Genomic DNA, 25,674 nt, shown 5'->3' with positions numbered 1-25,674 from the left:
GTCCCATTTATTCTTAACTGACTTGCCTAGTTAACTAAAGGTTAAATAATAAAATAATACATTCTCTGCCTCTGACCCTATCACGGGAGCTGAGTAACTGGCTTACTAGTGCTCTTCCATGCCATCCCCAGGAGGGATGCATCACTTTGTGCCAGGCTTTTTTCGCTATACTCAACTTGAGTGGGTTGAGTCACTGACATTCCTGTCCGGTTTTGTGCCTCCTCTGGGCTCATGTGTTGGATGAGATCTTAGTGGGCTATGCTCAGCCTTGTCTCGGGGTAGTCAGTTGGTGGTCTGTTGATATCCCTCTAGTGGTGTGGGGGCTGTGCGGGGGTAGTGTCGGACAGGGCCACAGTGTCCCCCGTCCCCCGTCTCAGCCTCAATGCTGCAATAGTAGAGTATGCCCCCAATGCAATTCTGAATTCAAATACATCCAGTGCAAATTTCAACTAATAACTGTATTTTGTTGAATGTATATAACAACATTCCAAACGTGTTTAGCATTATTTAGTCCAATTGTGGCATGATTGCACAATTGTTATCCGTTTGTATCAGTTTCAATTGGGAACTTTTAGCTTGAAGGCGAACCCCAGAAGTCCATTTTTAGTCGGTCACGTGAACGCCTATGTTCAGAACGCAGTGATGTCCGTTACCCAGAATGCCTTGTTTGTTGCGGGCTGATCGAGGACTGACTGCCTGGCTAGCTAGCTGGCTACTACATATGCCCTACTTTCTGTTCTAGCTATGCGTTTTAATGTAATAACTAACGTTAGTGAATAGCCGAGTGAAACGAATAAGAGAACTACAACACTGTGGTTGATATAAATTGCGGCAATGCCTCTCTTCACGTCCAATCCATTTGAGCAAGATGTTGGTAAGTTGTTGACGTTGGCTTCTCTAACGCCTCGGCTTTTGTTTGTGTTTTGCTAGCTGTAACTTAGTACCTGAACGTTATCCAGGTCTTGAGTTGATTTTTCCTCACGTAGCTAGTTAACGTTAGTGGCACGTCTTCTTAAGTTTTGTAGTCGTAGCTAGCTTAACACCCTTCTTTAGTTAACTAGCTTGTTAGTTAGCTGACTGGCAGTCAACATGGCTACCTAACGTTAGCCAGTAAGAGCTATGGGGATAGCCCATTCACTAGCTAACTACTGAAGGGTTGTTAGCCAGATACCTGGCCCTGATAATGTTGATACAGTTAGACCATTTTGATAAGCGACAGTAAAGATGTTAACTAGCAGCAAACTGATGCTCCATGGTGCCAGACGGAGAAGATGACGTTGCATTTTATCTGCAGTTACACTAGATGCCACTACAATGACTGACTAACTATGCAGGCAAAAGAAGCTAAGCACGTTGCTAACGTTAACTTGGATGTGTGTATCAAGCATAGATTAGTGAAGGGGTTAACTATCTATGTAACAGTAACTTTAGACCGTCCCCTCGCCCATACCCGGGCGCGACCCAGGGACCCTCTGCACACATCAACAACAGTCAACACCACCGCTCCAGGATGGACATGAGGACTTTTTGGAAGACCTACACAGGAGAAGATGAGACTGGGAGAGATGTTATTGACAGCACTGGAAGGGGATTAGAAATATTCATCTCGCTAAATTAGAGCCCTTGTCATGGTGTAGTAGACTATTCTGAATGATTGAATTTGTTTCAGAACCGACGGCAGTAATTCTATGGCTTTGGCAAGTATATTTAAATGTGTCAGGGGTGCCGCAATTCGTTCAGAACCCTTCGCGTGGCTTATATAAGGAAATAAATGATAAAGTGCAACGAGAGAGATGAGATGCAGGCTCATGTCTATCAGAGTAGAAAGAAGGAGAGATTATTATTATTATTATTATTATTATTATGTCATAGAAAATGAATCTCATTCTAGTTATGTGAGACATACTGGCGCGCTTCTCACACAGTCCGCATTGGTCTCAAACACAAATAAAATCAAACGTTATTTGTCTGATGCGCCGAATGTAACAGATGTAGACCTTACCGTGAAATGCTTACTTAAAAGCCCTTAACCAACAGTGCAGTTCAAGAACAGTTAAGAAAATAAATCTCAGAAATCTCAATCAGCAAGCAAGTCGCATAAATGAAGATCCTGTGGGGGGGGGGGGGGGGGGGGGGGGGGGGGGGGGAGATTTTCGGCACGACAGCGAGTAGCAGCAGTGTACAAGACAAATGGGGGGGGGGTGTCATTGTAAATAGTCCGGGTGTCCATTAATTGTTCAGCAGTTTATGGCTTGGGGTAGAAGCTATTAAGGAGCCTTTTAGTCCTAGACTTGGCGCTCCGGTATCGCGTGCCATAGGTTACAATTTTGCCCAAACCTTAAAACCCGGCCGGCCCAACCCAAATGAACTCTTAGGATATTAGGCTCGGCCTAAAAATCGACTTTTTCACATTACGTTTTTTTTTCTGGTGGCTGGAGAATTAACTAAGAGAGAACTCAAATGAACTTTGATCGCTTTTATTAAACATGTTAAGTTGCAAAAATGTGAAAATGATTTCTTGGGCGAGTAGAGGTACGGGATCCAGCCAATTATGTTTAGAAACAAAACCGCTCCAATTAAGCACTGCAGGTGCTTCGTAAACAACAGGTGTAGACTAACAGTGAAATGCTTTCTTACGGCCCTTCCCAACAATGCAGAGAAATAGTTGAACAAATGTAAAAAAGAATAACCCAGGGAATAAATAGAAAAATAATAACATAAGGAATAAATGCATGTTGAGTAACTGATGCGCCATATCCAGTTAGAACTCTGGCTGTGACAAGTGGTTCCCCACATTGTCTTACCCTAAATGGATTTGTTTGTGTTATAGCCCACTTCAGCAGTGAGCTGATGTTTTGTGTTTGTTGTTCTTCAGAGAAAGCCACCAGTGAGATGAACACAGCGGAGGACTGGGGCCTCATCCTGGACCTGTGTGATAAGATAGGACAGTCTCGCTCCGGGTCAGTTACACATGTCTATCAATACGTCAATCAATTATATGTATACTGTATATCCAGATAGGGCAGTCTCCTAGCGGGGCAGTCTCCTAGCGGGCCAGTAATGAGAGAGGGCAGTCTCCTAGCGGGCCAGTAATGAGAGAGGGCAGTCTCCTAGCGGGCCAGTAATGAGAGAGGGCAGTCTCCTAGCGGGCCAGTAATGAGAGAGGGCAGTCTCCTAGCGGGCCAGTAATGAGAGAGGGCAGTCTCCTAGCGGGCCAGTAATGAGAGAGGGCAGTCTCCTAGCGGGCCAGTAATGAGAGAGGGCAGTCTCCTAGCGGGCCAGTAATGAGAGAGGGCAGTCTCCTAGCGGGGCAGTAATGAGAGAGGGCAGTCTCCTAGCGGGGCAGTCTCCTAGCGGGGCAGTCTCCTAGCGGGCCAGTCTCCTAGCGGGCCGGTCTCCTAGCGGGCCAGTAATGAGAGAGGGCGGGTCTCCTAGCGGGCCAGTAATGAGAGAGGGCGGGTCTCCTAGCGGGCCAGTAATGAGAGAGGGCGGGTCTCCTAGCGGGCCAGTAATGAGAGAGGGCGGGTCTCCTAGCGGGCCAGTAATGAGAGAGGGCGGGTCTCCTAGCGGGCCAGTAATGAGAGAGGGCGGGTCTCCTAGCGGGCCAGTAATGAGAGAGGGCGGGTCTCCTAGCGGGCCAGTAATGAGAGAGGGCGGGTCTCCCTAGCGGGCCAGTAATGAGAGAGGGCGGGTCTCCTAGCGGGCCAGTAATGAGAGAGGGCGGGTCTCCTAGCGGGCCAGTAATGAGAGAGGGCGGGTCTCCTAGCGGGCCAGTAATGAGAGAGGGCGGGTCTCCTAGCGGGCCAGTAATGAGAGAGGGCGGGTCTCCTAGCGGGCCAGTAATGAGAGAGGGCGGGTCTCCTAGCGGGCCAGTAATGAGAGAGGCGGGTCTCCTAGCGGGCCAGTAATGAGAGAGGGCGGGTCTCCTAGCGGGCCAGTAATGAGAGAGGGCGGGTCTCCTAGCGGGCCAGTAATGAGAGGGCGGGTCTCTAGCGGGCCAGTAATGAGAGAGGGCGGGTCCTAGCGGGCCAGTAATGAGAGAGGGCGGGTCTCCTAGCGGGCCAGTAATGAGAGGGCGGGTCTCCTAGCGGGCCAGTAATGAGAGAGGGCGGGTCTCCTAGCGGGCCAGTAATGAGAGGGCGGGTCTCCTAGCGGGCCAGTAATGAGAGAGGGCGGGTCTCCTAGCGGGCCAGTAATGAGAGAGGGCGGGTCTCCTAGCGGGCCAGTAATGAGAGGGCGGGTCTCCTAGCGGGCCAGTAATGAGAGAGGGCGGGTCTCCTAGCGGGCCAGTAATGAGAGAGGGCGGGTCTCCTAGCGGGCCAGTAATGAGAGAGGGCGGGTCTCCTAGCGGGCCAGTAATGAGAGAGGGCGGGTCTCCTAGCGGGCCAGTAAAGAGAGAGGGCGGGTCTCCTAGCGGGCCAGTAAAGAGAGAGGGCGGGTCTCCTAGCGGGCCAGTAAAGAGAGAGGGCGGGTCTCCTAGCGGGCCAGTAAAGAGAGAGGGCGGGTCTCCTAGCGGGCCAGTAATGAGAGAGGGCGGGTCTCTAGCGGGCCAGTAATGAGAGAGGGCGGGTCTCCTAGCGGGCCAGTAATGAGAGAGGGCGGGTCTCCTAGCGGGCCAGTAATGAGAGAGGGCGGGTCTCCTAGCGGGCCAGTAATGAGAGAGGGCGGGTCTCCTAGCGGGCCAGTAATGAGAGAGGGCGGGTCTCCTAGCGGGCCAGTAATGAGAGAGGGCGGGTCTCCTAGCGGGCCAGTAATGAGAGAGGGCGGGTCTCCTAGCGGGCCAGTAATGAGATGGGGCGGGTCTCCTAGCGGGCCAGTAATGAGATGGGGCGGGTCTCCTACATTTACATTTAAGTCATTTAGCAGACGCTCATATCCAGAGCGACTTACAAATTGGGTCTCCTAGCGGGCCAGTAATGAGATGGGGCGGGTCTCCTAGCGGGCCAGTAATGAGATGGGGCGGTCTCCTAGCAGGGCAGTAATGAGATGGGGCGGGTCTCCTAGCGGGCCAGTAATGAGATGGGGCGGGTCTCCTAGCGGGCCAGTAATGAGATGGGGCGGGTCTCCTAGCGGGCCAGTAATGAGATGGGGCGGGTCTCCGGGCCAGTAATGAGATGGGGCGGGTCTCCTAGCGGGCCAGTAATGAGATGGGGCGGGTCTCCTAGCGGGCCAGTAATGAGATGGGGCGGGTCTCCTAGCGGGCCAGTAATGAGATGGGGCGGGTCTCCTAGCGGGCCAGTAATGAGATGGGGCGGGTCTCCTAGCGGGCCAGTAATGAGATGGGGCGGGTCTCCTAGCGGGCCAGTAATGAGATGGGGCGGGTCTCCTAGCGGGCCAGTAATGAGATGGGGCGGGTCTCCTAGCGGGCCAGTAATGAGATGGGGGGGCAGGGGTCTCCTAGCAGGGCGGGCCAGTAATGAGATGGGGGGTCTCCTAGCGGGCCAGTAATGAGATGGGGGTCTCCTGAGAGCGGGCCAGTAATGAGATGGGGCGGTCTCCTAGCGGGCCAGTAATGAGATGGGGCGGTCTCCTAGCGGGCCAGTAATGAGATGGGGCGGTCTCCTAGCGGGCCAGTAATGAGATGGGGCGGTCTCCTAGCGGGCCAGTAATGAGATGGGGCGGGTCTCCTAGCGGGCCAGTAATGAGATGGGGCGGTCTCCTAGCAGGGCAGTCTCCTAGCAGGGCAGTAATGAGATGGGGCGGGTCTCCTAGCGGGCCAGTAATGAGATGGGGCGGTCTCCTAGCAGGGCAGTCTCCTAGCGGGCCAGTAATGAGATGGGGCGGGTCTCCTAGCGGGCCAGTAATGAGATGGGGCGGGTCTCCTAGCGGGCCAGTAATGAGATGGGGCGGGTCTCCTAGCGGGCCAGTAATGAGATGGGGCGGGTCTCCTAGCGGGCCAGTAATGAGAGAGGGCGGGTCTCCTAGCGGGCCAGTAATGAGAGAGGGCGGGTCTCCTAGCGGGCCAGTAATGAGAGAGGGCGGGTCTCCTAGCGGGCCAGTAATGAGAGAGGGCGGGGGCGGGCCAGTAATGAGAGAGGGCGGGTCTCCTAGCGGGCCAGTAATGAGAGAGGGCGGGTCTCCTAGCGGGCCAGTAAAGAGAGAGGGCGGGTCTCCTAGCGGGCCAGTAATGAGAGAGGGCGGGTCTCCTAGCGGGCCAGTAATGCGAGAGGCGGGTCTCCTAGCGGGCCAGTAATGAGAGCCAGGGCGGGTCGGGCCCTGAGTCTCCTAGCGGGCGGGTCTCCTAGCGGGCCAGTAATGAGATGGGGCGGGTCTCGGGCCAGTAATAGGGCGGGCGGGCCAGTAATGAGATGGGGGGCTAGCGGGCCAGTAATGAGATGGGGCGGGTCTCCTACATTTACATTTAAGTCATTTAGCAGACGCTCTTATCCAGCGGGCCAGTAATGAGATGGGGCGGGTCTCCTAGCGGGCCAGTAATGAGATGGGGCGGGTCTCCCTAGCGGGCCAGTAATGAGATGGGGCGGGCCAGCGGGCCAGTAATGAGATGGGGCGGGTCTCCTGAGAGCGGGCCAGTAATGAGATGGGGCGGGTCTCTAGCGGGCCTGAGAGCGGGCCAGTAATGAGATGGGTCAGTAATGAGATGGGGGGTCTCCTAGCGGGCCAGTAATGAGATGGGGCGGTCTCCTAGCGGGCCAGTAATGAGATGGGGCGGGTCTCCTAGCGGGCCAGTAATGAGATGGGGCGGGTCTCCTAGCGGGCCAGTAATGAGATGGGGCGGGTCTCCTAGCGGGCCAGTAATGAGATGGGGCGGGTCTCCTGAGATGGGGCGGGCCAGTAATGAGATGGGGCGGGTCTCCTAGCGGGCCAGTAATGAGATGGGGCGGGTCTCCTAGCGGGCCAGTAATGAGGCGGGGCGGGTCGGGTCCTAGCGGGCCAGTAATGAGATAGCGGGCGGGTCTCCTAGCGGGCCAGTAATGAGATGGGGCGGGTCTCCTAGCGGGCCAGGGCCAGTAATGAGATGGGGCGGGTCTCCTAGCGGGCCAGTAATGAGATGGGGCGGGTCAGTAATGAGAGAGGGCGGGTCTAGCGGGCCAGTAATGAGATGGGGCGGGTCTCTCCTAGCGGGCCAGTAATGAGATGGGGCGGGTCTCCTAGCGGGCCAGTAATGAGATGGGGCGGGTCTCCTAGCGGGCCAGTAATGAGATGGGGCGGGTCTCCTAGCGGGCCAGTAATGAGATGGGGCGGGTCTAGCGGGCCAGTAATGAGATGGGGCGGGTCTCCTAGCGGGCCAGTAATGAGATGGGGCGGGTCTAGCGGGCCCTATGGGCGGGGGCCAGTAATGAGATGGGGGGTCTCCTAGCGGGCCAGTAATGAGATGGGGCGGGTCTCCTAGCGGGCCAGTAATGAGATGGGGCGGTCTAGCGGGCCAGTAATGAGATGGGGCGGGCCAGTAATGAGATGGGGCGGTCTCCTAGCGGGCCAGTAATGAGATGGGGCGGGTCTCCTAGCGGGCCAGTAATGAGATGGGGCGGTCTCCTAGCGGGCCAGTAATGAGATGGGGCGGGTCTCCTAGCGGGCCAGTAATGAGATGGGGCGGGGGGCAGTAATGGATCTCTCCTAGCGGGCCAGGGAGATGGGGCGGTCTCCTAGCGGGCCAGTAATGAGATGGGGCGGTCTCCTAGCGGGCCAGTAATGAGATGGGGCGGTCTCCTAGCGGGCCAGTAATGAGATGGGGCAGGGTCTCCTAGCGGGCCAGTAATGAGATGGGGCCAGGGTCTCCTAGCGGGCCAGTAATGAGATGGGGCAGGGTCGGTCTCCTAGCGGGCCAGTAATGAGATGGGGCGGGTCTCCTAGCGGGCCAGTAATGAGATGGGGCGGGTCTAGCGGGCCAGTAATGAGATGGGGCGGGCCAGTAATGAGATGGGGCGGGTCTCCTAGCGGGCCAGTAATGAGATGGGGCGGGTCTCCTAGCGGGCCAGTAATGAGATGGGGCGGGTCTCCTAGCGGGCCAGTAATGAGATGGGGCGGGTCTCCTAGCGGGCCAGTAATGAGATGGGGCGGGTCTCCTAGCGGGCCAGTAATGAGATGGGGCGGTCTCCTAGCGGGCCAGTAATGAGATGGGGCGGTCTCCTAGCGGGCCAGTAATGAGATGGGGCGGTCTCCTAGCGGGCCAGTAATGAGATGGGGCGGTCTCCTAGCGGGCCAGTAATGAGATGGGGCGGTCTCCTAGCGGGCCAGTAATGAGATGGGGCGGTCTCCTAGCGGGCCAGTAATGAGATGGGGCGGTCTCCTAGCGGGCCAGTAATGAGATGGGGCGGTCTCCTAGCGGGCCAGTAATGAGATGGGGCGGTCTCCTAGCGGGCCAGTAATGAGATGGGGCGGTCTCCTAGCGGGCCAGTAATGAGATGGGGCGGGTCTCCTAGCGGGCCAGTAATGAGATGGGGCGGGTCTCCTAGCGGGCCAGTAATGAGATGGGGCGGTCTCCTAGCAGGGCAGTAATGAGATGGGGCGGGTCTCCTAGCGGGCCAGTAATGAGATGGGGCGGTCTCCTAGCGGGCCAGTAATGAGATGGGGCGGGTCTCCTAGCGGGCCAGTAATGAGATGGGGCGGTCTCCTAGCGGGCCAGTAATGAGATGGGGCGGTCTCCTAGCGGGCCAGTAATGAAGGTGTGATGTTTGTAATAAAAATGTGTTGTTGTTGTTAGTTTGGACACACCTACTCTTTCAAGGGGTTTTCTTTATTTGTACTATTTTCTACATTGTAGAATAACAGTGAAGACATCAGCAAATATGAAATAACACATGTATTCATGTAGTAACCAAAAAAGTGTTAAACAAATCAAAATATATTTGAGTTTCTTCAAAGTTGCCACAGTTTGCCTTGATGGCAGCTTTGCACTCTCTTGGGATTCTCTCAACCAGCTTCACCTGGATTGCTTTTCCAACAGTCTTGAAGGAGTTCCCAAATGCTGAGCACTTGTTGGCTGCTTTTCCTTCACTCTGCGATCCAACTCATCCCAAACCATCTATATTAGGTTGAGGCCGGGTCATTATGGAGGCCAGGTCATCTGATGCAGCACTCCATCACACTTCTTCTTGGTCAAATAGCCCTTACGCAGCCTGGAGGTGTGTTTTGGGTAATTGTCCTGTTGAAAACAAATGATAGTCCCACTAAGCGCAAACCAGATGGGATGGCATATCGCTGCAGAATGCTGTGGTAGTCATGCTGGTTAAGTGTGCCTTGAATTATAAATAAATTACAGACCGTGTCACCAGCATAGCACCATCACACCTCCAAGCTTCACAACATTGATAAAAGATACTAGTGTTATTCACAGAATTAGAGATTTGTCCTTAATGCAACCGCTGTGTCAGATTTTTAAAAAACTTTACGGAAAAAGCATAATCTGAGAACCTCGCTCAGAACCCAAAACATCCAGAGGAATAGCCGCCGTTTTGTAATCAACAAAGTTAGAAACAACACTATAAATATTCACTTTGATAATCTTCATCAGAAGGTACTCCCAGGAATCACAGTTCGACAATAAATGACTGATTTGTTCAATAAAGTTCCATAATTTATGTCCAAATAGCCACTTGTTGTTAGCATGTTCAGCCCAGTAAACCATCTTCATGAGGCGCGAGCATTTCATCCAGACAAAAACTCAGTTCCCTTACAGTCCTTTAGAAACATGTCAAACGATGTATGGAATCAATTTTGTTTTTAGCATGAAACATCAATGTTCCAACCGGAGAATTCCTTTCTCTTCAGAAATGCACTGGAACGAGAGGTAACTCTGTCGGGAGCGCGCGTCATGAGACCAAGGCTCTCTGCCAGACCACTGACTCAGAGGTTTCATGAGCCCCTCCTTTATAGTAGAATCCTCCTTCAAGTTTCAAAAGACGGTTGACATCTAGTGGAATCCCTAGGAAGTGCAACCTCATCCATATCTCAATGTGTACACGGTACGCAAAGCTTTGGAAAACTACAATACTAATAATACTATGAATATATTAGCATCTGGGACAGAGTAGGAAGCAGTTCACTCTGGGCATGCTATTCATCCAAAAGTGAAAATGCTGCCCCCTATCCCAAAAAGGTTAACACTTTTTTTTTTGGTTACTACGTGATTCTATATGTGTTATTTGTTAAGTGTTGCGTTCATTTCAGTCGCTGTAGTAGCTGACGTGTATTGTGTTGAATCATCCGCAGACATAGACACACTTTACTCAAAGCCAGTGGCATGTCATTAGTAAAGATTGAAAAAACAATATGTATGGGGCCTACGAGACAGCTTCCCTGTGAAATTCCTGATTATGTTGGAGAGGCTTCCATTAAAGAACACACTCTGTGTTCTGTTAGACGGGTAACTCTTTATCCACAATATAGTAGGGGGTGTAAAGCCATAACACATATTTTTCCAGCAGCAGACAATGATCAATCATGTCAAAAGCCACACTAAACACTAAGAATATCAAAAATTGTCAAAAAAGATTACATCCATGCAAAAATCACTGAGCCAGTTCTGAAGAGAGAGAATCCCGCTAAAGCATTGTTGATGAGGATGTGTGTGTTATTGATGAAGTTGTATGTGTTGTTGATGATCATAATGAAGGTTGATGTGTGTTCTATTCAAGGCCTAAAGAATGTCTTCGGTCGATTATGAGACGAGTCAACCACAAGGATCCACATGTTGCCATGCAGGCTCTGACGGTAAACACAGACAACACAGCTATGTATTACAACAGGTGCTTGGAGGACAAACTGTCTGCTGTATAAATATATTTCATAAAGCGGTCTTAAGCTGTCATAAAGCCCTGTCTTATGCTGTAAATGCACTACTTGACCAGTATATGGACACCATTTTGTCGAACATCTCATTCCAAAATCATGAGCGTTAATATTGACTTGGTCCCCCATTTGCTGCTATAACAGCCTCCATTCTTCTGGGAAGGATTTCCACTAGTTGTTGGAACATTGCTGAGGTGACTTGCTTCCATTCAGCTACAAGAGCCTTAGTGAGGTCGGGCACTGATATTGGATATTGCTCCTAGACGTTTCCACATCACAATAACAGCACTTATAGTTGGCCACGGACAGCTCTAACGGGGCAGAAATTTGATTAACTGACTTGTTGGAAAGGTGGTATTCTATTACGGTGCCACGTTGAAAGTCATTGCCAGTGTTTGTCTATGGAGATTGCATGGCAGTGTGCTCGATTTGAAACACCTGTCATTAACAGGTGTGGCTGAAATGGCCAGATCTACTCATTCAAGGGGTGTCCACATAGTTTTGTCGATATAGTGTGTATTTCATAAAGCTGTCTTATGCTATAAATATATTTCATAGAGCTTTATGACAGCTTTAAAAAGCTTTATCTTTACATTATTGAAGTAAATGCGTTTTTCCCTTCCCAGCTACTTGGTGCCTGTGTTTCAAACTGTGGGAAGATATTTCATCTAGAAGTGTGCTCCAGAGAGTTTGCCAGTGAGGTCAGCAACGTTCTAAACAAGGTCTGGATATTCGCTGTCATTGTATGTAATGTTACAGAAATATCTACTTTGAAAATTGTTGTATGAAACGTGTTGTGTATAGTTTGAAGGGCCATACTAATCTAAGTGTGTGTGTTACAGGCCCATTTTCAGCTGGCTACTTTTTCCATTTTAGTTTCATTTATTCATATTATAAGCTCAACAATGCACACATGGCTAAAGGCTACGCGCAAAGTTTCCAAAATGTCATTAGCCGGAAAACACAATTCTCCAAAGCGCACCACAAGCGGTAACATGCGATGTAGATGAAAATATCCGTGAGCGGTTTCATGCGACATAGATGCAAATATATGTTAGAAATTAAGAGGCAGGATCTAAAGATGCATTGGTTACTCATCATTTTTAATTTCACCTTTATTTAACCAGGTAGGCCAGTTGAGAACAAGTTCTCATTTTCAACTGCAACCTGGCCAAGATAAAGCATATCATTGCAACAAAAACAACAGTTACACATGGAGTAAACAAACATACAGGCAATAACACAATAGAAAAATCTATATACAGTGTGCAAATGAGGTAGGATAAGGGAGGTAAAGGCAATAAATAGGCCCTATAGGTGAAAATAATTACAATTTAGCATTAATATGGGGATTATTAATATGGGGATGAGGTAGTCGTGTGTGCTATTTACAGATTGGCTGTGTACAGTGATCGGTAAGCTGCTCAGACAGCTGATGCTTAAAGTTAGTGAGGGACATAGTCTCCAGCTTCAGTGATTTTTACATTTTTTAAAATTTGATTTATTATTATTAATTTTTTTGCAATTCGTTCCAGTTACTGGCATCGGAGAACTCTAAGGAAAGGCAGCCAAATGAGGAGTTCGCTTTGGGGATGACCAGTGAAATATACCTGCTGGAGCGTGTGCTGCTGGGTGTTGCTATGGTGACCAGTTAGCTGAGATAAGGTGGGGCTTTACCTAGCAAACACTTATAGATGACCTGGAGCCAGTGGGTTTGGCGACGAATATGAAGCGAGGGCCAGCCAACGAGAGCATACAGGTCGCAATGGTGCGTAGTAGTTTGTTGAGTATAGTGTTGGAGGCTATTTTGAAAATTACCTCGCTGAAGTCTAGGATCGGTAGGAGAGTCAGTTTTACGAAGGTATGTTTAGCAGCATGAGTGAAGGAGGCTTTGTTGCGATATCGGAAGCCGATTTCTAGATTTAATTTTGGATTGGAGATGCTTAATTTGAGTCTGAAAGGAGGGTTTACAGTCTAACCAGACACCTTGGTATTTGTAGTTGTCCACATATTCTAAGGCAGAACCGTCCAGAGTAGTGATGCTGGGCGGGCGGGCAGGTGTGGGCAGCGATCGTTTGAAGAGCGTGCATTTAGTTTTACTAGCATTTAAGAGCAGTTGGAGGCCACGGAAGGAGTGTTGTATGGCATTGAAGCTCTTCTGGAGGTTTGTTAACCGTTTCCAAAGAACGGCCAGAAGTATACAGCATGGTGTCGTCTGCGTGGAGGTGGATCAGAGAATCACCATTAGCAAGAGCGACATCACTGATACATATAGAGAAACGAGTCACCCCAAGAATTGAACCTTGTGGTACCCCCCTGGAAACTGCCAGAGGTCCGGACAACAGGCCCTCCGATTTGACACACTGAACTATATCAGAGAAGTAGTTGTTGAACCAGGCGAGGCAGTTATTTGAGAAACCAAGACTGTTGAGTCTGCCGATAAGATTGTGGTGATTGACAGAGTCGAAAGCCTTGGTCAGGTCAATGAAGACGGCTGCACCTTACTGTCTTTTATCGATCGTGGTTATGATATTGTTTAGGACCTTGAGCGTGACTGAGGTGCACCCATGACCAGCTCGGAAACCAGATTGCATAACGGAGAAGGTACAGCATGATTCGAAATGGTTGGTGATCTGTTTGTTAACTTGGCTTTTGAAGACTTTAGAAAGGCAGGGCAGGATAGATATAGGTCTGTAACAGTTTGGGTCTAGAGTGTCTCCCCCTTTTGAAGAGGGGTATAACTGCGGCAGCTTTCCAATCTTTAGGGAACTCGGATGATACGAAAGAGTTTGAATAGGCATTGTAACAATGGCGGCGGATAATTTTAGAGAGGGTCCAGATTGTCTAGCCCAGCTGATTTGTAGGGTCCAGATTTTGCAGCTCTTTCAGAACATCAGCGATTTGGGTGAAGGAGTAGCGGGGGGACGAGGAGGCTGAGATGTTGGCCAGGGAAGGGGTAGCCAGGGGGAAAGCATGGCCAGCTGTAGAAAAATGCTTATTGAAATGTTCGATTATCGTAGATTTATCGGTGGTGACCGTGTTTCCTAACCTCAGTGCAGTGGGCAGCTGCGAGGAGGTGCTCTTATTCTCCATGGACTTTACAGTGTCCCGAAACATTTGGAAATTTGTGTTACAGGATGCAAATTTCTGTTAGGGAAGCGAAGGCTAGTTTTTTCAAACTGAGGGTAAGTTGGTCAGGATGATATCTGAGGGTTCCCGTGTTTACCGATTTTAGGGTTGTACCTGGTAGGTTCATTGATATTTTGTGTGAGATTGAGTGCATCTAGTTTAGATTGTAGGACGGCCGGGGTGTTAAGCATATTCCAGTTTTTCAACTAGCATGGGTTGCTAATATGACTAGGATTATCATCCACCAATTTGTAAGTCGCTCTGGATAAGAGCGTCTGCTAAATGACTTAAATGTAATGTAAATGTAATCATCAACTAGCATGGGTTGCTAATATGACTAGGATTATCATCAACTAGCATGGGATGCTAATATGTCAAAGATTATCATCATGGGATGCTAATATGTCAAGGATTATCATCAACTAGCATGGGATGCTAATATGTCAAGGATTATCATCAACTAGCATGGGTTTGCTAATATGTCAAGGATTATCATCAACTAGCATGGGATGCTAATATGTCTAGGATTATCATCAACTAGCATGGGATGCTAATATGTCAAGGATTATCATCAACTAGCATGGGTTGCTAATATGACTAGGATTATCATCAACTAGCATGGGTTGCTAATATGACTAGGATTATCATCAACTAGCATGGGTTGCTAATATGTCAAGGATTATCATCAACTAGCATGGGTTGCTAATATGACTAGGATTATACCTTTGGCTGCTGGACAATTAAAACGTTGATTTGAAAACCTATAGAACGTTATGAAAATGCTGGTTTCAATGGCATATGAAGTCTATAAATAATAGATTATTGGTTTCAATGGCATATGAAGTCTTTATAGAGTTCCACGCACATTTCTATGGTTGTATTTTGGCTACTTTGAAACAGGGCAAGAAATGCTTCATAAAATGACATAAAACGTCCAGGTTTTAAACAATTAAGTAAATGGTTAAATAGTTTCAAAATGCTGACCACCTCCTCTCAGATTCCAGGTGGGTGAAGTGAGGTGCACAACAGCCACTGACCTTCACTCCGGTCTTGGTTAACATTTGGTCTGAACAAAAACCGCGCCTTGAGAATGTCGACAGAATCAAGCCTTTACGTTGTTAATTATCCTTCACTATATTTGTCAAACATAATTCTGCCAATAACAGCTAGGTTTCTCCTCCCCACACAGAACACTCCCAGACAGTCCTGCAAAGAAGCTACTTAGTTTTTTATTTTATTTTTGCATTTTTAATTGAAAACAACTATAGGAAGGTACTTAATTGTTACCCAGAAATAATTTGATATTGAGATAAAAACTGCTGCGTTCGACCTTTACTTCATTGTTCTGTTTGAATAAAATACACTGCCTTTCAAAAGTTTGGGGTCATTTAGAAATGTCCTTGTTTTCCATGAAAACATATGAAATGAAATTAGTTGCAAAATGATTTGGAAATATCGTCAAGAAGTTGACAAGGTTATACATAATGATTTTTAATTGAAATAACTTAGCTTTTGTCAAAGAATCCTCCATTTGCAGCAATTACAGCATTGCAGACTTTTGGCATTCTAGTTGTCAATTTGTTGAGGTAATCTGAAGAGATTTCACCCCTTCCTGAAGCACGTCCCACAAGTTGGATTGACTTGATGGGAACACAACAGCTCAGTCGGGTTGAGATCTGGTGACTGTGCTGGCCACTCCATTATAGACACAATACCAGCTGACTGCTTCTTCACTAAATAGTTATTGCGTAGTTTGGAGCTGTGCTTTGGGTCAATGTCCTGTTGTAGGAGGAAATTGGCTCCATTTAAGCGTCGTCCACAGAGTATGGCAAAATGGAGTGATGGCTTTCCCTTTTCAAGATCACTTTTACCCTGTACAAATCTCCAACTTTACCACCACCAAAGCACCCCCGACCATCACATTGCCTCCACCAAGCAGGGTAGCCTAGTGGTTAGGGCATTGGACTAGTAACCGAAAGGTTGCAAGTTCAAATCCCCAGGCTGACAAGGTGCAAATCTGTCGTTCTGCCTCTGAACAAGTTAACCCACTGTTCCTAGGCCGCCATTGAAAATAAGAATTTGTTCTTAACTGACTTGCCTAGTTAAATAAAGAATTTTATTTATTTTTTAAAAGCACTCCTTCAACATATTTGAAAACATTTCTGCGTCTCACGAATGTTGTTTTTTGTGATCTGAACACCTCAAACTTAGATTTCTGTCCTTAACACTTTTTGTCCAATATTCACGTGTCTGTGTTCTTTTGCCCATCTTATTCCAAATGCATGCTTTTCAACTGTTCGCTGCCTGCACCCGCACGCCCGACTAGAATCGACCACCCTGGATGGTTCCGACCTAGAATATGTGGACATCTATAAGTACCTAGGTGTCTGGCTAGACTGTAAACTCTCCTTCCAGACTCATATCAAATCTCCAATCTAAAATCAAATCTAGAGCCGGCTTTCTATTCCGCAACAAAGCCTCCTTCACTCACGCCGCCAAACTAGTAAAACTTACTCTCCTACCGATCCTTGACTTCGGCGATGTCATCTACAAAATAGCTTCCAACACTCTACTCAGCAAACTGGATGCAGTTTATCACAGTGCCATCTGTTTTGTTACTAAAGCACCTTATACCACCCACCACTGCAACCTGTATGCTCTAGTCGGCTGGCCCTCACTACATATTCGTCGCCAGACCCACTGGCTCCAGGTAATCTACAAGTCCATGCTAGGTAAAGTTCCGCCTTATCTCAGTTCACTGGTCACGATGGCAACACCCACCCGTAGTACGCGCTCCAGCAGGTGTATCTCACTGATCATCCCTAAAGCCAACACCTCATTTGGCCGCCTTTCGTTCCAGTTCTCTGCTGCCTGTGACTGGAACGAATTGCAATAATCGCTGAAATTGGAGACTTATCTCCCTCACCAACTTCAAACATCTGCTATCTGAGCAGCTAACCGATCGCTGCAGCTGTACATAGTCTATCGGTAAATAGCCCACCCATTTTTACCTACCTCATCCACATACTGTTTTTATTTATTTACTTTTCTGCTTTTTTGCACACCAATATCTCTACCTGTACATGACCATCTGATCATTTATCACTCCAGTGTTAATCTGCAAAATTGTAATTATTCGCCTACCTCCTCATGCCTTTTGCACACAATGTATATAGACTCCCCTTTTTTCTACTGTGTCATTGACTTGTTAATTGTTTACTCCATGTGTTGTCTGTTCACACTGCTATGCTTTATCTTGGCCAGGTCGCAGTTGGAAATGAGAACTTGTTCTCAACTAGCCTACCTGGTTAAATAAAGGTGAAAGAAAAATACATTTTATTTAATTTTTTATTGGCCAGTCGGATATGGCTTTTTCTTTGCAACTCTGCCTAGAAGGCCAGCGTCCTGGAGTTGCCTCTTTGCTGTTGACTTTGAGACTGGTGTTTTGTGGGTACTATTTAATGAAGCTGCCAGTTGAGGACTTGTGAGGCATCTGTTTCTCAAACTAGACACTCTAATGTACTTGTTCTCTTGCTCAGTTGTGCACCGGGGCCTCCCACTCCTATTTCTATTCTGTTTCTTGGCAATTTCTTGCATGGAATAGCCTTAATTTCTCAGAACAAGAATAGACTGATGAGTTTCAGAATAAAGGCCTTTGTTTCTGGCCATTTTGAGCCTGTAATCGAACCCACAAATGCTGATGCTCCAGATACTCAACTAAAGTATTAACTAGTTAAAGAAGACCAGTTTTATTGCTTCTTTAATCAGGACAACAGTTTTAAGCAATGCTAACATAATTGGAAATGGGTTTTCTAATGATCAGTTAGCGCTTTTAAAAAGATCAACTTGGATTAGCTAACACAATGTGCCATTGAAAAACAGGAGCTGTGGTTGCTGATAATGGGCCTCTGTACATCTATGTAGATATTCCATTAAAAAAAATCAGCCGTTTCCAGCTACAATAGTCATTTACAACATTAACAATGTATACACTGGATTTCTGATCAATTTGATGTAATTTTAATGGACCAAAAAATGGCTTTTCTTTAAAAAACAAGGAACTTTCTTAGTGACACAACTTTTGAATGGTAGTGTATGTAATTTGAAAAATAAACATTGCGGCAATTCATATCTTGAAGTAAAACAACTGTAAATAAGACTTTAACCCCCTGGTCCCTGGGCGCGTTGCTGGCTACTCTTTCTATTTGGCTGGCTACTTTACATACTTGTGGAAAACGCGATTGTTTGTGTGTGTGTGTGTGTGTCCAGGGCCACCCTAAGGTATGTGAGAAGCTGAAGGCACTGATGGTAGAGTGGGCAGAGGACTTTAGGAATGACCCTCAGCTCAGCCTGATTTCAGCCATGATCAAGAACCTCAGGGAACAGGGGGTCACCTTCCCTGCTGTGGGCTCTCAGGTGGGTGCACTGGGGAGGGGGGGGTCACCTTCCCTGCTGTGGGCTCTCAGGTGGGTGCACTGGGGAGGGGGGTCACCTTCCCTGCTGTGGGCTCTCAGGTGGGTGCACTGGGGAGGGGGTCAACTTCCCTGCTGTGGGCTCTCAGGTGGGTGCTTTGGGGGGGGGGGGGGGGGGGGTCACCTTCCCTGCTGTGGGCTCTCAGGTGGGTGCACTGGGGGGGGGGGGTCACCTTCTCTGCTGTGGGCTCTCAGGTGGGTGCACTGGGGGGGGGGTGGCTACTGTGTGATTATAAAACATTAGAGATTAAACGTGTTGCTGTTACAAGGCTGCATTCATTCTTGGATATTGGTCTGTTTAGGCTGCGGAGAAAGCTAAAGCAAGTCCTGCTTTAGTGGCAAAGGATCCATCCACCTTAACCAACAAGAAGGAGGAGGAAGACCTGGCTAAAGGTAAAGAGACTCACTAGACTGGGTTCTAGATATAAACTAGACCTGGCTAAAGGTAAAGAGACTCACTAGACTGGGTTCTAGATATAAACTAGACCTGGCTAAAGGTAAAGACACCCACTAGACTGGGTTCTAGATATAAACTAGACCTGGCTAAAGGTAAAGACACCCACTAGACTGGGTTCTAGATATAAACTAGACCTGGCTAAAGGTAAAGAGACTCACTAGACTGGGTTCTAGATATAAACTAGACCTGGCTAAAGGTAAAGAGACTCACTAGACTGGGTTCTAGATATAAACTAGACCTGGCTAAAGGTAAAGAGACTCACTAGACTGGGTTCTAGATATAAACTAGACCTGGCTAAAGGTAAAGAGACTCACTAGACTGGGTTCTAGATATAAACTAGACCTGGCTAAAGGTAAAGAGACTCACTAGACTGGGTTCTAGATATAAACTAGACCTGGCTAAAGGTAAAGAGACTCACTAGACTGGGTTCTAGATATAAACTAGACCTGGCTAAAGGTAAAGAGACTCACTAGACTGGGTTCTAGATATAAACTAGACCTGGCTAAAGGTAAAGAGACTCACTAGACTGGGTTCTAGATATAAACTAGACCTGGCTAAAGGTAAAGAGACTCACTAGACTGGGTTCTAGATATAAACTAGACCTGGCTAAAGGTAAAGAGACTCACTAGACTGGGTTCTAGATATAAACTAGACCTGGCTAAAGGTAAAGACACCCACTAGACTGGGTTCTAGATATAAACTAGACCTGGCTAAAGGTAAAGACACCCACTAGACTGGGTTCTAGATATAAACTAGACCTGGCCCAAGGTAAAGACACCCACTAGACTGGGTTCTAGATATAAACTAGACCTGGCCCAAGGTAAAGACAGCCACTAGACTGGGTTCTAGATATAAACTAGACCTGGCTAAAGGTAAAGACACCCACTAGACTGGGTTCTAGATATAAACTAGACCTGGCCCAAGGTAAAGACACCCACTAGACTGGGTTCTAGATATAAACTAGACCTGGCTAAAGGTAGACACCCACTAGACTGGGTTCTAGATATAAACTAGACCTGGCTAAAGGTAGACACCCACTAGACTGGGTTCTAGATATAAACTAGACCTGGCTAAAGGTAAAGACACCCACAAGACTGGGTTCTAGATATAAACTAGACCTGGCCCAAGGTAAAGACACCCACTAGACTGGGTTCTAGATATAAACTAGACCTGGCCCAAGGTAAAGACAGCCACTAGACTGGGTTCTAGATATAAACTAGACCTGGCTAAAGGTAAAGACAGCCACTAGACTGGGTTCTAGATATAAACTAGACCTGGCTAAAGGTAAAGACACCCACTAGACTGGGTTCTAGATATAAACTAGACCTGGCCCAAGGTAAAGACACCCACTAGACTGGGTTCTAGATATAAACTAGACCTGGCCCAAGGTAAATAGACTGTCTTCTGGAGTAAAGTTTGTAACGACATGATCATTGAATTGGCATATTACTATGTGATTTGCCACAGTTGGCCATTCCTCTAAATGTATATTAGTACAAAATGTAATTGTCAATCTCTGACTCTGTCCTCTTGTCTTCTGCCCCCCCTCTTCTCTCCTGTCTTCCATTCTCCTCTCCTCCCTCAGCCATAGAGTTATCTCTAAAGGAGCAGCGAAGTCAGCCTGGGTCAGGACTGTCTGGGTCTGGTTTGTACCCCAGCGCCTCTTTCCTCTCTTCCCAGAGGCCTGAGGGCAGGAAGGTCAGGGCCATCTATGACTTTGAGGCTGCAGAGGACAACGAGCTCACCTTCAAGTCTGGAGAGATCATCACTATCCTGGATGACAGGTCAGGTCACCTTGCCATTCCAACCCTAAACCCTATCCATTCCTACACTATCCCTACCATTCCAACCTCAAACCCTATCCATTCCTACACTATCCCTACCATTCCAACCTCAAACCCTATCCATTCCTACACTATCCCTACCATTCCAACCTCAAACCCTATCCATTACTACCCTATCCCTACCATACCAACCCCAAACCCTATCCATTCCTATCCCTACCATTCCAACCTCAAACCCTATCCATTCCTACCCTATCCCTACCATTCCAACCCCAAACCCTACCCCTACCATACCAACCCCAAACCCTATCCATTCCTACCCTATCCCTACCATACCAACCCTAAACCTTATCCATTCCAACCCTATCCCTACCATACCAACCCTATCCCTACCATACCAACCCTATCCCTACAAAACCAACCCTATCCCTACCATACCAACCCTATCCCTACCATACCAACCCTATCCCTACCATACCAACCCTATCCCTACCATACCAACCCTATCCCTACCATACCAACCCTATCCCTACCATACCAACCCTATCCCTAACATACCAACCCTATCCCTACCATATCAACCCTATCCCTACCATACCAACCCTATCCCTACCATATCAACCCTATCCCTACCATACCAACCCTATCCCTACCATATCAACCCTATCCCTACCATATCAACCCTATCCCTACCATACCAACCCTAAACCCTATCCCTATCAACCCTAAACCCTATCCCTACCAACCCTAAACCCTATCCCTACCATACCACTAAACCCTATCCCTACCATACCACTAAACCATATCCATGCCATACCAAACCTAACCCTAAACCCTATCCCTGCCATACCAACCCTTAAACCCTATCCCTACCATACCAACCCTAAACCCTATCCCTGCCATACCAACCCTAAACCCTATCCCTGCCATACCAACCCTAAACCCTATCCCTGCCATACCAACCCTAAACCCTATCCCTGCCATACCAACCCTAAACCCTATCCCTGCCATACCAACCCTAAACCCTATCCATGCCATACCAAACCTAAACCTTATCCCTGCCATACCAAACCTAAACCTTATCCCTACCACACCAACCATAAACCCTATCCCTGCCACACCAACCCTAAACCCTATCCCTGCCACACCAACCCTAAACCCTATCCCTGCCACACCAACCCTAAACCCTATCCCTGCCACACCAACCCTAAACCCTATCCCTGCCACACCAACCCTAAACCCTATCCCTGCCATACCAACCCTAAACCCTATCCCTGCCATACCAACCCCAAACCCTATCCCTGCCATACCAACCCCAAACCCTATCCCTGCCATACCAACCCCAAACCCTATCCCTGCCATACCAACCCTAAACCCTATCCCTGCCATACCAACCCTAAACCCTATCCCTATCATACCAAACCTAAACCCTATCCCTATCATACCAAACCTGGGCCCTGTTTAGCCCAGGAGTAGTGGGCCCTGTTTAGCCCAGGAGTAGTGGGCCCTGTTTAGCCCAGGAGTAGTGGGCCCTGTTTAGCCCAGGAGTAGTGGGCCCTGTTTAGCCCAGGAGTAGTGGGCCCTGTTTAGCCCAGGAGTAGTGGGCCCTGTTTAGCCCAGGAGTAGTGGGCCCTGTTTAGCCCAGGAGTAGTGGTTCTTCTGGGCTGTGTCTGGGAAACCAGTCCTTACTGTTCACTAACAGGCTGTATTTTGGGGTTTCAGTGACCCCAACTGGTGGAAAGGAGAAACGTATCAGGGAGTTGGACTTTTCCCCTCAAACTTTGTAACGGCTGATCTGACTGCAGAGCCTGAGATGAGTGAGTTCACATGCACCAGGGTTTCTGTTAGGAAAATGTGGCGGCAGTCATTTGACTACCAGCATTTTAATTTACCGGACATTTGACAAATGTACTGGACCCATGTTTATTGGGTGCGTAACCAGATTAGGGCATCCACTCACGGTGCTCAGAATGACAGAAATCACATTATGGTCATTAATCTAAATAACATCCAAATCGAGAATGCAACGAGCGTGGTTTCCTTACCGAATTCTGATGCGCACTTTGAAGATGTTAGTAACATTGCACATGTACTTTTTGTCAGCCAACAAGACCAGTAACGAACAGCAAAATCACAAGCCAACAAGACCAGTAACGAACAGCAAAATCACAAGCCAACAAGACCAGTAACGAACAGCAAAATCACAAGCCAACAAGACCAGTAACGAACAGCAAAATCACAAGCCAACAAGACCAGTAACGAACAGCAGATGTTCATCTAACTATCCCCATAGTAGAAAAGTTTGTTGAGAAAGTAATATCCTATTGCAAACAGACTGGGACTGTTGTGGGACGGTAGATCCCAAATGCATACAACCAGTAGGCTTAGGCTACAGTAGGCTTAGGCTACATAAAAATAAACAAATGTTTTAAAGCAAGGAGTATTTTGCAACAGATAATAACATTTTGCTTAATGTTGATAACTATTATTTATTCACATTATAACTGCAGCAATGTGCACAAGGCAATAGGCTATGCGCTAATGTTCGTTCCATAATGCAATTGGTGGGAAAACACAGTTGTCAAAAGTGCGCAAGCGGTTACTTGTGACATAGATGAAAATATCTGTTAGAAATGTAGAAAGAGGGGAGATTTAAAGATGCATCAACTAGCATGGGATGATAATATGACTAGGATTATCATCAACTAGCATGACATGCTAATATGACTATGATTATCATCAACTAGCATGGGATGCTAATATGACTCGGATTATACCTTTGGCTGCTGGATAAAAATAATGTTGATCTGAAAACCTATAGAATGTTATAAAAATGTTGTTTTCAATGGCATATGAAGTCTATAAATAAGACTACTGGTTTCAATGGCAAATGGGAGTATTTCCAAAAAAAAAAAAAAAGTAATTACCTCCAAGGATATGGTCTGATTTTGGCTAGGCTACTTTGAAGCAAGGTAAGACATGCCTCATGTGGTAAAAACGTTCAGGTTTCAAACAATTGTGTTTTCAAAATGCATGCGACCTCCAGCTCATTGCAAAGTGGTGTGTGATGCGTTGATGAAGGCTGCCTTCCGTTGCCTATACATTTGAATGGTGAATGGGAAGCACACTTCAATCACCACTTGAGAAATACAAATAGTACCTCAACACGGGATTGCATTTAGAATTGTTGCGCAATGATTTGGCTCGAAACATCCAACGAATTAGCAGTTTGAGATGCTGTAACAGCAGTTCTCGCGCTGTCTGACATATTGTCCACTCAAAGGCTCTATCTGAATGCTGTGCCTGTGTGATGAATAAGATTAATGTAACGAATACACACATGCATTAATTCAATTCCACTAAATTATGGAAATTAACCTATTTTTTTCATGTCCTGGATAATTGGCAGTAGCCGTTTTGTTTTTTTAACTGCCAAAGCCGCCTATTACCTCTTAACGGAAAACCTGACACACACACACACAGCCCCCCTGGCTATCTCCATGTCCCCCTGGCTGTCCATGTCTCCTCTATAACTATTCCCCAGATTGTTGCTGTAAATGAGAATGTGTTCTCAGACAATTTACCTGAGAAAATAGGGGTTAAATAAAAAATAAAACCATGACTGCCTCCATGTCCCCCTTACTGTCCCCCTTACTGTCCCCCTTACTGTCCCCCTGACTGTCCTGTGTCCACAGTGAAGACAGAAAAGAAGACGGTGCAGTTCAGTGAGGAGGTCCAGGTGGAGAGCATAGAGCCTGAGCCTGAACCGGTCTACATAGACGAGGTACGACAGCTTTATTCTACAGCTTTATGTACAGTACAAGTCAAACGTTTGGACACCTACTCATTCAAGAGTATTTCTTAATTTTGACTATTTTCTACATTGTACAATAATAATGAAGACAACTATGAAATAACACATATGGAATCATGTAGTAATCAAACAAATCAAAATATTTTCAAATTGCCACCCTTTGCCTTGAAGACAGTTTTATATACTCTTGGCATTCTCTCAACCAGCTTCACCTGGAATGCTTTTCCAACCATCTTGAAGTTCCCACATATGCTGAGCACTTGTTGGCTGCTTTTCCTTCACTCTGCGGTTCAACTCATCCCAAACCATCTCAATTGGTTTGAGGTCTGGTGATTGTGGAGGCCAGGTCATCTGATGCAGCACTCATCACTCTCCTTCTTCGTCAAATAGTCCTTACACAGTCTGGAGGTGTGTTTTGGGTCATTGTCCTGTTGAAAAACAAATGATGGTCCCACTAAACCCAAACCAGATTGGATGGCATATCGCTGCAGAATGCTGTGGTAGCCATGCTGGTTAAGTGTGCCTTGAATTCTAAATAAATTACAGACCGTGTCACCAGCAAAGCACCATCACACCTCCTCCTCCATGCTTCAAGGTGGGACCCACACATGCGGAGATCATCCGTTCACCTACTCTGCATCTCACAAAGACACGGCGGTTGGAACCAAAAATCAGACCAAAGGACAGAATTCTCCATGGTGGGAAATACACATGCAGAGATCTTCCGTTCACCCACACTGCGTCTTACAAAGACAGGGTGGTTGGAACCAAAAATCTCACATTTTGACTCCAGACCAAAGGACAGATTTCCACTGGTCTAATGTCCATTGCTCGTGTTTCTTGACCCTAACAAGCCTATTCTTATTATTGGTGTCCTTTTGTAGTGGTTTCTTTGCAGCAATGTGACCATGAAGGCCTGAATCATAATAATAATAATAATATATGCCATTTAGCAGACGCTTTTATCCAAAGCGACTTACAGTCATGTGTGCATACATTCTACGTATGGGTGGTCCCGGGAATAGAACCCACTACCCTGGCGTTACAAGCGCCATGCTCTACCAACTGAGCTACAGGACATTATAGTTGATGTTGAGATGTGTCTGTTATTTGAATTCTGTGAAGCATTTATCTGGCTGCAGTTTCTGAGGCTGTTAACTCTAATGAACTTATCCTCTGCAGCAGAGGTAACTCTGGGTCTTCCTATCCAATCTGAGTTGCAGTTAACTCTAATGAACTTATCCTCTGCAGCAGAGGTAACTCTGGGTC

At 47.3% G+C, this 25,674-nt stretch overlaps 1 protein-coding gene across 1 annotated transcript in view; it reads left to right on the top strand.

Moving 5' to 3' along the window:
* The first annotated feature begins 659 nt into the window (after positions 1-659).
* Positions 660-25,674, top strand: part of stam (signal transducing adaptor molecule (SH3 domain and ITAM motif) 1) — a 52,117-nt gene continuing 27,102 nt past the window's right edge. The window contains exons 1-9 of the mRNA XM_046322187.1: positions 660-874; positions 2,876-2,960; positions 10,596-10,671; positions 11,376-11,471; positions 18,148-18,294; positions 18,653-18,743; positions 20,393-20,591; positions 22,314-22,408; positions 24,287-24,375. Of these exons, the coding sequence (XP_046178143.1) occupies positions 835-874; positions 2,876-2,960; positions 10,596-10,671; positions 11,376-11,471; positions 18,148-18,294; positions 18,653-18,743; positions 20,393-20,591; positions 22,314-22,408; positions 24,287-24,375 (918 nt within the window). The 5' untranslated portion in view covers positions 660-834. The remainder of the gene's footprint in view (positions 875-2,875; positions 2,961-10,595; positions 10,672-11,375; positions 11,472-18,147; positions 18,295-18,652; positions 18,744-20,392; positions 20,592-22,313; positions 22,409-24,286; positions 24,376-25,674) is intronic.

The sequence above is a fragment of the Oncorhynchus gorbuscha genome, linkage group LG22 (genome assembly GCF_021184085.1).
Source record: "Oncorhynchus gorbuscha isolate QuinsamMale2020 ecotype Even-year linkage group LG22, OgorEven_v1.0, whole genome shotgun sequence".
In the NCBI taxonomy this organism is placed as follows: domain Eukaryota; kingdom Metazoa; phylum Chordata; class Actinopteri; order Salmoniformes; family Salmonidae; genus Oncorhynchus; species Oncorhynchus gorbuscha.
Note: the sequence above shows the minus strand (reverse complement) of the source record. Positions and strands in the feature narration are given on the sequence as shown.